The sequence below is a fragment of the Propithecus coquereli genome, unplaced genomic scaffold (assembly GCF_000956105.1).
Source record: "Propithecus coquereli isolate 6110/MARCELLA unplaced genomic scaffold, Pcoq_1.0 Scaffold409, whole genome shotgun sequence".
Classification (NCBI taxonomy): Eukaryota; Metazoa; Chordata; class Mammalia; order Primates; family Indriidae; genus Propithecus; species Propithecus coquereli.
This window is the reverse complement of record NW_012149830.1, coordinates 1,994,432-2,004,027: the sequence shown is the minus strand read 5'-3', so window position 1 is coordinate 2,004,027 and position 9,596 is coordinate 1,994,432. Positions and strand designations below refer to the sequence as shown.

General features: G+C 46.0%; 1 protein-coding gene across 1 annotated transcript; it reads left to right on the top strand.

Annotated features, from left to right (window-relative positions):
- Positions 1–5,444: 5,444 nt before the first annotated feature.
- LOC105817349 (olfactory receptor 1A1-like) lies at positions 5,445–6,374 on the top strand. Its single transcript, XM_012653013.1, has one exon. The coding sequence runs from the start codon at positions 5,445–5,447 to the stop codon at positions 6,372–6,374; it is 930 nt and encodes a 309-aa protein (XP_012508467.1).
- The last annotated feature ends 3,222 nt before the right edge of the window (positions 6,375–9,596 follow it).

The following is a 9,596-nucleotide window of genomic DNA, read 5'->3' as shown; positions in this document are numbered from 1 at the left end:
GTGCTATGACTGGTTTGTGAACTTAATTTTGGGGCTCCAAAGGGAAGGTCCTTGGCAGAGCTGAAGAGGTGTTCCCTGGTTTTGTGCTGTCTTGGTGGGGTTTTGGCCTGTTGGGTTATCACTGGCCTGTTATCTGCTCCTTCTGCTTACAGAGATTAGTGGGTTTCTTTTCCTTGTTTGGCTTTCCAGGAGTTGGGTCACTTTTGAGTGTGTGACTCCACTATCTACTACTTGGTTGAGGTGGAAGGCGCTGGGTTTAGTTATGAGGTTGCTCTCTCTTTTGTTGCTTGAATTTTGCTTGGAGGGGTCAGTTGTCAAGGTATTCCAGGATCTTTGAATTGAACTCTAAAATCCCAAATGGGACATACAAAAGCCTGAGTCTTTGGGAGATGTTTTGCCTCTCCGAAGGGCTACTTGAGCCTTATTACCACTTAAGATGTGGTGAGAAGAGCAGCAGGAATTAGCGTGCCTGAGGCAGTATACTTCAGGAATCGCTTGATCTGTAGCTAGGAGAGAGCTGCTAGCATGTTATTCAGGGCTTATTAGGCACTCTTGTGGAGGAATTCCTAATAAGTATGCCTGTTGGTGCAATTGCTGAGGACTCTGGTCAAGATTTTCCTTTCCAGACCATTAGCCCCTAAGATGACTACAGCCTGGGCACCGAGTGCAAGCTTTTGTGTTATGTTCTTGTCAGGTGTTCAAAACCGATCAGCTGTATCGCGCCAACACACTGTCGCCTTTTGCTTAGATCCAAGGTCATGCAGATTCAGGCTGGTCCTATGGGGAAAGTATTTTTTCTCCTATCTCCCTATCTTCAGGGGTGGGCTCTATCCTGGAGGGCTGTGGGAGTGGTGTTAGCTGAGACTATCACAAGGCCCGGCCTGAAAAACGTCTTCTCTCGTTTCTTTCCTCCTCCGAGGGCAGGTTTTCACCTGCCAGAGGGGCAGATAACCCCCCAGACTGAGGGAAGGGCGCTTCCTGGGGCTACCTGGCGTCTCAGTTCAGGAAGTGGCGGCCCTTATTATTCCACCCCTTCAAGAGCAGGGTTGACTAGCTGGAAAGAAGTACACACTTCAGGGATGCTAGAGAGGTCTGGCCTAAGACCCCTGAGGGACCCAGACCAGAAAACAGCCTGTCCTGCTATTCCACCCCAGCGGAAGTGGGGTCAGTCCCTTTAGTATGCACTATCGGTGGTCAGATCGTAGTCAAGGGTCATGCACCTCCCCCACAGGGTCACAGTCCAGAGAACAGCTTCCCTTGTCCCTCCGCACTGCCAAGGGTGGGGAACTAATTCCTTGGGAGGAGGCGCTGATCGCCGAGTCACCGTGAAAATGAGGCTACAGGACCCCGCTGGGAAAACAACCTCCTTCATTCTCTACTCGGCCCTTCCCGCAGTGGAATCTGTCTGTTTGGCTGCAGCTCCAGCCACCAAGTCCCAGCAGAGATGTGACCACGTGTCTCAGCTTGAAGAGTGGCCTCCTTGGTCACCAGACACTCTCAAGGATGCGCACTGTCTCCTTGGTGCAAAACAGCTCCGCTGAGGAGATTCAACAATCCGGCTCCTGCAGTCGTGGGCTACAGACACACACCCACACACATACACACTTGCAGAAAGAGAGCAAAGAGGAGGAAGAAGGGGAAGAGAAGGAAAGAAGAAAAATGTATATATATATGTGTAAATATATACAAAAAAAGCAAGAAAAAGAGCAAGAATTAAGAGAAATATGTATATAGAGAAGGGAAAAGAAAAAAAAGGAAAAAAGGAAGAGGAAACGAAAAGAAAAAAAGAGAAAAAGAAAAAGAAAGAAAAAAAGGAAAAGAAGAGGAAAAGAAAAAAAAACAACAACAACAACAACAAAAAAAAACCCACACAAAAAACAACCCCTGGAGGCACAGGCAGGTCCTTTGGCACGATGTGTGGGTAGGGGTCGAGTCGCCTGGCGGAGTGGCTAGTTATGTCGTCTCGGATTACTACTATAAAAAAAAAAAAAATGGCCCCTTTACTCCACCTAGTGGCGGAGGCCGGCCCTTTAGCGTGGTGTGTTGGGACGGAGGTCGGGTCGCCTGGCAGAGGAGGGCTTATGTGTCCCAGATCACAGTACTATAAGCAGTCTCTCTCAGTCCACTCTCAGTTCCCCGTCATTTTGCGGACAGCGCCAGCGACTGAGTGGAACAGGGCCACTGGAGACTGCCTGGAAACTAGGCAGCAATATCGCTCTTTCTCTCTTTTCTGCCCTTTCGGAGGCGGGGCTTGAGTCTGCGGCTGCGACAGGCTCCACAGATTCAGGAGAAAAAGTGGCTGCACGTGCTACTCTCCTCGCAGGGCGCCACCAGCTTTGAAACAGAGGCAGCGGCTATGACTCAGGCAGACGCCCGGGCAATAAGTCGCCGCAGTCGCAGGCTTTGGGGTCCCCGAATTGCAGCTGCCCACCCCCTGCTAGTCAGCGCTGAAGCCGACTGCACCGGGAGGGCAACCAGAGCCGGGGTCCACTGTTGCCTATTCCCAGAGGTGCGCCCCAGGGCCGCCTGCCGGCCCGCCGCGCTCCCTACCCACGGCGCCTCTGTGCTGTGTCCCTCCCAGCACCCACGGAACTTTCAGTGATTTCCGCAGGTAGAGCCTCTTTTATGGAGTTCCCCTCCCCCGATCCAGTCCTGGCGGTCTCCTGTGGCAAGAAGCCGCCTCCAAACTCTCCCCTGTGGACTCGGGCACGGTGTCCGATCTGGGGAGCGTGCACTCAGGCCTCTGGGGAGGCCCTTCGATGCTGACCCAGCACCGCGCTCCGCTCTGTTCGAAATGTACCCCGCGCCTGTCTCCGCTCCCCACCGCCTGTCGGTCTGCGCCACCACCTCGCACCGAACTCCGGCCCTTCCCTGCCTGCGTGGGACTGGGCTTTGGTGAAGGAAGAGTCATCTTCCTGTGAGTCAGATCTCCCCGCCCGGGAGTGCCCGCCGTGGGGCGCGGCTATCCCGCGCTGCCTTTCCCCTTTGTCCCAACTCTCCAGTAATTTGCGAGTGTTTTTTGAGTTCACCTGACTCTATCCGCGGGACTGCCTGTCCCTCGCTGCCTCTCTGTAGATTCACGAAGCCAATCCTGCAGGGGAGCGCATCACTCGCGTGTGGGTGTCCGCATATTTCACCTCCCACTCTGGGTGCAGAGAGCCAGGAGGTCACCCCTAATGGGCCATCTTCCCCGACCAGCCTACCTAATTTTTAATTGGAAATCAGCTATGGCTAATGATTCTTAGTTTTCTTTTTGTTTCTCATACTAAGATATTTCTATTTCTTTCTTTTGTGTACGGTTAGGCATTTTGTTGGGTTTTTCTTTTTTACTTTTATATTTATCTATAATGTCTATGTGTTTTAGTAGGAATGGGACCGGTCAACATCAGCTTAGTCTATCATGAGGCCAAGAACTCCACCTTTGGAATTTTACACTCCCATACTGTATGAATTAACCACGGTCTCTCCAGATTTACTGAACCCTTTGAAACCTGAGGTACGGTTCTGTGTGAAGATGAGGAAGGGCATCTCAGGAGAGCAAATCAAATTTCTTTAGGTGCAGAGATAAGAAAGCACATCACAGTTAGATATGATAATTAGACCCCCCCATGCCTAGCAAATAATTCACACATGTACTGTAAGAGACACTGATAATTAATGATTGAATTAATTATAGATTTAATTAATTTTTGAGTAGATATCTCTTTAGAAAAATTAGCATGTTACTTATGATAGCCTGTACTGTTACAAATTGATCACATTTATTTCTCTCTCACATAACAATCCCCGTGAGTATTTTTGATGGAGGATGTCTTGCCTGGATATGGAGTGCTAGGGACACGGACTTGTCCATCACTTGTCTCCGTCATCCCATTCAGCTTCCTCTGAGTGTGCTAATTTGTATCCAATTGGCACAATGGAAAAAGTGTGGAGGAGCCCAGAACTGGGGCACATAAGTGGATTGGCTAGAATTCAGTCACATGACCACACCTCACTGCAAGGGGGTCTGCCAAATGTAGTCTAATTGAGCATCCAGGAAGAAAAGAACAACATGGATTTGGCTAAACAGCTGGTAGTCACTGTGATAATTAGTATGCCTTAGAGTGCAAGATGTATGAAAGAGGAGAGAATCTGTAGTCAAGCAGTTAAGTTAGCATTATAGTATTTCAGGCCGAAAATGATAATGGTCTAAGCTAAAGTATTGGGACAATAAGTAGAAAACTAAGTTACATAATTGTTTCAGATGAAAAATTAACAAGATTAGATGTGAAGCTCAAAGCTAAACCAGGTGATTGTGCTTGTGAGCATCCTACATGTGGGGAATGCAAGAAATAAACCCGGATCTGACTCAAGAAATATTGAGTAAAAATTCATTGGTGCATACAATGAACAATATTCCACAATAATCTATCTGGAGGGCATGGAAATAAACAAAATATGGTTTTCTTCCCCCCAAGATTTTGCAATCATCTTACATTGGATATGCAGTGTATGCTGTTTGGTCACACATGTTGGCAGGATGACTGAACGTGGAAATATGGGGGAAAGAAATCAAGTCTACAGATATAAACCTGAGAGTTTACTAAGCAGTGGTTGAAGCCACTGTGGAGTTACAAGAGTCACCAAAACAAACAAGAACAGAAAGAGAAGACTGAGAACAAAAGCATTGTGCTTACATGAATTTGAGGGTTTGCCAAAGAAAGAAAATCTATTAAAAGAAGTGGTGAAAGTTTACTATGAAAATGGGAAACCTGGATAGAAAATCCACTGGACGTGTTTTGGTAGAACCTAAATACAATGTCCATTGTGATTGACATCATCCCATGCCAGTGTAGACACCTGTTACCTCCTGGGCTCTGGGAACAATCCAGGTTTTTTCAATGAAACAGTTTCTAATTTCTGGGCTGGTCCTTTGACTAACAGACACTTTGCACTGGAGTATTTTGTCAAAGACTTAAAAATGCCGTCCATTCTTTATTATACGTAATAAAATCAGTGTATGTTTCTGACTTCTCCATTAAATTGTAAGTTCCTGACACAGGGACTATGTCTTATTTGTTGAATGAATAAACTGTATTTGTCACATATTTAGGATTTCTCCATGAGGCCTAACAAAATTTCTAGACATGGAAAATGAAATTTAATTATCTATTAAATTACTAAATCATAGGTGTCTGAGTAGTGGCTCTGATATCAGCGAGGCTAGGCACCTCTGATTCACAGATTGCTCACTTCTTAGACATGACTGTTCAGGGTTAATGACAATTAGTCCCCTTGAGCAACAGGAATTTTTCCTTAAAGTACTGGGTATCTCTGTATTTAATAAACCCAGGTATAGAGAAAGTTGATCAGTTGAGTCAGAAGTGAGGGATAAGGAGAATCACTACATATGATAACTGCACTAATAATTCTAAACTCCTCTCCCCTTTCATGCTGAAGGAGCCATGAGGGAAGAAAACCAGTCCTCTACCCTGGAATTCATCCTCCTGGGAGTTACAGGTCAGCAGGAACAGGAAGATTTCTTCTTCGTCCTCTTCCTGTTCATTTACCCCACCACACTGATTGGAAACATGCTCATCATCTTGGCCATTCACTCTGACATTCGCATTCACAACCCCATGTATTTTTTCCTTGCCAACCTCTCCTTGGTTGACATCTTCTTCTCATCTGTAACCATCCCTAAGATGCTGGCTAACCATCTCTTGGGCAGCAAATCCATAACCTTTGGGGGATGTCTAACACAGATGCATTTCATGATAGCCTTGGCTAACACAGACAGCTATATTTTGGCTGCAATGGCATATGATCGAGCTGTGGCCATCAGCCGCCCACTTCACTACACAACAATTGTGACTCTGAAGTCTTGTGTCCTGCTAGTTGCTGGGTCTTGGATGGTGGGAATTGCCAATTCCCTCCCCCACACCCTGCTCACAGCTAGTCTGTCCTTCTGTGGCAACCACGATGTGGCCAACTTCTACTGTGACATTGCCTCTTTGCTCAAACTGTCCTGTTCTGACATCCACTTTAATGTGAAGATGATGTATCTGGGGGTTGGTGTTTTCTCAGTGCCATTATTATGCATCATTATCTCTTATGTTTGGGTCTTTTCCACAGTCTTACGGGTTCCATCCACCAAGGGTGTGCTCAAAGCCTTCTCCACCTGTGGTTCTCACCTCACAGTTGTTTCTTTGTATTATGGGACAGTCATGGGCACGTATTTCTGCCCTCTGATGAAGTACAGTCTAAAGGATGCAGTGCTAACTGTGATGTACATCGCAATGACCCCAATGTTAAATCCTTTCGTCTATAGTCTGAGAAATCGGGACATGAAGGCTGCCCTGCGGAAACTCTTCAGCAAGAGAATCTCCTCATGATAGATGTGAGGGAAAGTGACGGAGACTGCAACATACACTTGAAAATCCCCCCTCAATGTAGTTCCCCTCGAGGAAGCTACGTTTGATCTTTCCAGCCAGAAAATTCACCTCAGAAATCTTGTAACAAATTGATGAGATATTTCATTGAGATTATCACTTTTAACACATTTTCCCTCCTTTTGGCAGAGTGGCAGCAAAGAATATTGGGTACATGTGCCAGCTATGCTACTGACTAACAGAGTAAAGCTGGGAAAGTCTGAAGCTCATGTACATATTAGAATAATAATACCTGCCCTGTCTCTATCCTTGGGTTTGAGAATCACAATACTTTATGCTTTAAATGCTATAAATCACTATACAAAAGTCAATTTTTATTGGACTATTATGTTAATTCATCGCTACTTTGTGTCAAATTATGAAGGCAAGAACTGTCTTAACATACCACACTGTATTTCTCACAGTCTTGATCAATAAGATGCATACAATAATTATTGGTGGAAGTGGAATAAGTGCATAAAAATATTCATATTTGAAATGGAATCCATTAGTGATTAGACATAATCAGACTGAACATTATTTCCCCATACATTATTATAGAGCTGGTAGATCTTCTACGGTCAGTTAGAATCCATACTGTAAACAGAAATCATATCCAGTATTTTTAAACAAAGAAGATTTAAAACAGAAAATTAGATACTTAGTTGTATTCTGAAAGAGACTAAAGGTAAAAAAAGTTCTGCCGTAATTCAAAAGTTATTAACTGTAGTAATAAGTTACTTCTATTAGGACTAGGGGAACAAAAGGGGAAAAGTGGTGTTATCAGAACCTAGGAGTTCAGAGGAAGGATGACCACATATCTGATCCTCAGATCTCTCAGGGGAACTGCTGAACAGCTGCCATTTGGTCATTATTTAGTGAGGTGACCCAAACTTTTATTCTTGAGGGGTCTGAAACATCCATAGTAGAACATTTTTATTTTTGTTACTGTAGGTTTTATTAATCTTTGTTATTGGGCATGGAAATATTAAGAAGCACACCAGACATGGTTGTGATCTTTTCCCCTCATTGTGTAGCAGCAACACAATGTCCTTGGTAAATGGGATAAGTCACTCAAACCAGTGGAAAAATATCTTTTTTTTTTTTTCTGAATGATCCACAGAGAAATGCTACATTTTGGTTGATCTTAGCAGCATAATTTTAAGTTTAAAAAAATGTATATCCCAAAGATTATTACTGGTAAAATTTTATAAGGTTATGAATAACTAACACAACTTTTTAAAAAACCACTTTCTAGGATAGATGCCATAAAAGTGCATTAAAAAGAAAAGCGAGGGGAAGATGAATATAGGTTGAAGATGAGAGGATTTTCATAAGAGTAGACACAAGGGAGTGAAAGTGGGGTTACAATTACTTGATATAAGATATTACTAAAATTCTAATTTTCAGGATGGATGGTGGATCAATGAGTGTTAACAGTGTATCCTTATGAATAGATGAACAGACTGATGATTGATGATAGATAGATATACATAGGTAATAAATAAAAGCTCTACATGAAACAATGATAAGAATTAGTCTTGAGCCAAGGATTAGATAACTAGAAAACAGTAAGAGAAGAGTGTGAAGTCATGAGACCAATAGTTTAATTAGGTATTTCTTAGAGCAATCTAGAGAAGAGAAAGTGACGATAAAGACAAACAATATCGATGAAAAGGTGATGTGAAAATAGAAACAACATAATATAGTATTATGATAGCAGTAATTAAGAAAATAAATATATCTTCAGAGTTAGGGATGATGTACTAAAGTGAAAAGGGTACATTTAATAAAATATTGACTATGATAGTAATTTTTTAATTAGTTCTCTTTGGGGCATGTTATCAAGGTTTCCTGTGGGACACTTTCATGTAGGTATTTGATAAATTATAGGATTAAGATATGAGGCCATTGGAGGAGCCAAGATGGCAGATGAGGCAAGCCGCCAGTCAGAAAGTCTCTGCAAAAAAGATGAATTTTAGAAGAAAGAGAAAAAAAATAAGCGAGCAGAGAAACATAGATCGGGTGAGGGTCGGAAGGAAGGGCGCCTGAAACTACAGGAGACTCCACAGGAAGACATTGCGGAGGAGAACTGGAAGGAGAGAGGTCCCGAGAGGCTTGGAGACCAGCGACAAGGGTAGGTGGAGCGGTTAACTTCCCCCTCCCTTGCATCTCGGACTGCGGGTGGCTCCTGAGCGGCTGGAGAGACCTGCCGACACCAGCCCAGAGACGGCTGCCGCCAGTGAGCAGTAGCCTCTTGCGGACTCAGCGTCGGGCTCCCAGCCTCTTCGGGGCACCTCCCCGGGCACAGACCCGAGCCTAGCGGCAGATGCCATAGTGCTCCATTCTCTCCTTCCCCTCCCTACCCGTGTGTGCCCAGAAAGACAATTTAGCCGTCACACGGAGGCATCTCCAAGGAACGGGACCTTTCCTTTTGAGGCCCTACAGCAGACTGAGGGGCACTCAGACTGCGAGTTCCCTACCCACCAGCCCGCCCAGGTGCTACTTGCCTGGGGACTCCAGGAGAGTGGGGCAAATCCCGAGGTGCAGTGAAATCGATCCAGCTTGGGCGCCCTGTAGGTGACTCGGGACCAGCGCCTCTCCCCCTGGCAGGGTCAGGGATTGATCTCCAGGGTTCAGGGGTCAGGCCTGCAGACCAGACCCTGTGCACCCCGGGGCTCGATCGCACTGCCCTGGGGAACGGAGGAGGGATCCACGAAGGAGCCTACTGAGGAGTGCGTGCCTTCAGGGGCCGATCAGCGTGCCTGACTGGCAACCCTCCTCCTAAGGGAGGGCTGTGCACCCAGCTCAGGCTACAATCCTGGGTGCGGAACCTCCCAGCCCACGTCACAACCAGGGGGGATCCATCGGCCTTAGGCCCCGCTTGCTGGCGGAGGCCTGGGGGAGGACAAGGAGAGCGGGAGATTGGAGGGGAGCAAGACCTGCTCCAGAGTGCGGGTCTTGGACAGCCCCACCCCCCAAGCCCAGACCTTCAGCTGAGTGGAGCCATTTCAGCCCCTCCCAGCAGCTCTGCACAGAAACAAGGAGCAGAACTTTGACCCCTTCTAACACCAGCTGTGGAGCCTGAGGGCAGGCCTGCCCAACCCAGCCTGACCCAGACTCACTCCTCCCACTGAGGGGGAGAATAAGGACACACCTGGAAATCCCAGGGCCCCACCCACCACC